At 58.0% G+C, this 2,279-nt stretch overlaps 1 protein-coding gene across 1 annotated transcript; it reads right to left on the bottom strand.

The window, feature by feature from the left end:
- Positions 1 to 209: 209 nt before the first annotated feature.
- Positions 210 to 1,353, bottom strand: LOC606312 (histone H1-like). Its single transcript, XM_044527502.1, has 2 exons — positions 1,077 to 1,353; positions 210 to 978 (listed from the first exon to the last, which is right to left on the bottom strand). The coding sequence occupies exons 1-2, from the start codon at positions 1,251 to 1,253 to the stop codon at positions 439 to 441; spliced, it is 717 nt and encodes a 238-aa protein (XP_044383437.1). The 5' UTR covers positions 1,254 to 1,353; the 3' UTR covers positions 210 to 438.
- Positions 1,354 to 2,279: the final 926 nt, after the last annotated feature.

The raw sequence follows: 2,279 nt of genomic DNA, 5'->3' as shown, positions 1-2,279 counted from the left end.
TCCCTGCACCATGCCGATGACCATCATCCATCTCTTCAAGCCCACCGTTCTTGCTTTCTTATAGTAAGTCAGAAATCTCACATACTAGATTTTGTAGATATCTACGAGATTCATTGCCATAAGATACGAATCTCAATTTCAGATCTCAAACCTCCTTCTGTATCCCTGAATAATCTTTGGCACCAGATTTGGCAAATGAAACACGGTAGTTTTGACAAACATCCAATGGATATTGCTGCAACAATAAAAAAGACTCAAATTACAAAGGTTACTGCTACTAGAAGTACAACTGATCCCCATGGATATTACTCTTCCTCGACACAAGAGCCCATCACCGCCCAAGACACGGTCAAGAAGCTCTTGACCGACAAGACCGAACAGAGAATTAGGCTACTGAATACTACCCGCCAGGCCATCTAGGTCCGGTCATGCCGGGCTCTACTTCTTGGCCTTCTTGGCCGCGGGCTTCTTGGCGGGGGCCGCCTTCTTCACCGGCGTCGCGCGCTTGGTGGGCGGCTTCCGGGCGGCGGCGGGCTTCTTGGGGGTCGCGGCGGCCGGCGCCTTCTTGGCGGCAGCCTTGGCCTTGGGCTTGGCGGCCGCCTTAGGCTTGGATGCTGCCTTGGGCTTCGCGACGGCCTTGGCCTTGGCTGGGGCCTTGGCCTTGGGCTTCGCGGCGGCCTTCTTGGCCGGGGACTTGGCGGCAGTCTTCTTGGCTGGCGCCTTGGCCTTGGGCTTGGCGGCCGGCTTCTTCTTGGTGGCCGTCTTGGGCTTGACGGCGGCGGGGGCCTTGGCCAGCTTGTAGGAGCCCTTGACCTTGGTCAGCTTGCCAGCGGCGACGAGCTTCTTGATCTGGGTGAGCAGGATCTTGCGGAAGTTGGCCGGGAGGTGCGCCTTGTGCTTGTCCTCGATGAACTTGCCGATCGCGATGGTGCTCGACCCGCTCCTCTCCTTCAGGGCGGCGATCGCCTCCGACACCATCTGAGCACGCACGAACGAACCAAACTAAAAGTCAGATCAGGGAAACACGGACGAACAGACAGAAGGAGGAACGACGGCGAAGGGCTCGGGGGGCTTACCTCGGCGTAGGACGGGTGGGCCGGGGTGACGCGGGGCTTCTTCGGGCCAGTGGACTTCTTGGCCTTGGCCGCCTTGGGCGCCTTGGCCGGCTTCGCCGCCGGCGTGTCAACGGCGGCGTCGGCGGCTACCTCCACCTGAGGCACCGGGATGTCAGCAGCAGCCACTTCAGTCGACATTGCAGCTAGGAATCGAGGGGAGATGCGAGCTCTGGTGTGTTTTTCGCCGGAGGTGAGAGAGATGCGTGTGAGCTGGGTGAGGAGGTCAGGGCGGAGGAGACGGTGGTTATATAGTGGGAGACGTCGGGGAGACGGGGAAGGCCGAATGCCGCGCGCTGATTAGTCGAGGGGGCGTTGCCGCGGATCGCCCCTCCTAGCGCCCCGCATCAAACGAGCGACGTCCGATCTGTCTCCATCCGACGGTCACCCACGCGCCGCATCCGATGCCGCGGATTGCCGCCCCCCTGGCTGGCCTCCCCGGCTCAGGAACCAGCCTCCAGACTTCCAGAGTGTGCTTCTCCTCTCGATTCTCGATCGAATATCTCTCGATCGGATCCACCGATTCGAGTGAAAAAAAATGCATTGTGTAGGTACGGATAATGTCTTTGTAACGGGAGCGAGCTTGTGTGATTTGGTCGTGTATTCCGGGAGAAAAGCGCTGGTGAATCGGGACTGGTCAGGATGGTGCCTTGGTGTGAGTTTGGTGGAGATTTCCGGCCGCCGGCACGGGGTGCGCCGGCGAACAGTGGGGTTTTCCGGCGTGGTGTTGTAGCAGGATAACGTAGCAACACGTACGTACAAGAAACAGGCTGATCCGACATGGTTTCGATAGGCTACGAGGCAATGGAACGCGACGCAAGTTGCACAACTTTTGTAGCACCCTTTGCTGGTGGTGTGTGAGTTCAGCCCGGCTTTGCTACCTGCACCGGCGCGGTGGCCGGCCGGCTCGCCGGAGAACCGCCGTACTCCGGCAGGCGTGGACATGAGGAAGACTTCCCAGCTGCTGCATTTGCGATGTCACGCTTTAGCCCGGATTAATTTGCACCGGAGTGATCAGTGTTTGTTCCTGTGGTTGGGGAAAGTCTACCAGGTGATACAAGTTGGCTTTGTTCTACATGTGGGATCAAAAATTGTTCATAACTTCGAATGATTTCTCGATGCAAGACGCAAATTTGTGTCTAGTCTTCCCTGGAACGACAAACTGGG

This window comes from Triticum aestivum, chromosome 5A, assembly GCF_018294505.1.
Source record: "Triticum aestivum cultivar Chinese Spring chromosome 5A, IWGSC CS RefSeq v2.1, whole genome shotgun sequence".
Taxonomy (NCBI): Eukaryota; Viridiplantae; Streptophyta; class Magnoliopsida; order Poales; family Poaceae; genus Triticum; species Triticum aestivum.
Note: the sequence above shows the minus strand (reverse complement) of the source record. Positions and strands in the feature narration are given on the sequence as shown.

Coding starts and splice junctions, on each gene's coding strand:
- LOC606312 (XM_044527502.1), bottom strand. CDS start 1,253: ATGTCGACTGAAGTGGCTGCTGCTGACATCCCGGTGCCTCAGGTGGAG. Junction 979..1,076: donor CCCACCCGTCCTACGCCGAG/GTAAGCCCCCCG, acceptor GTGCGTGCTCAG/ATGGTGTCGGAGGCGATCGC.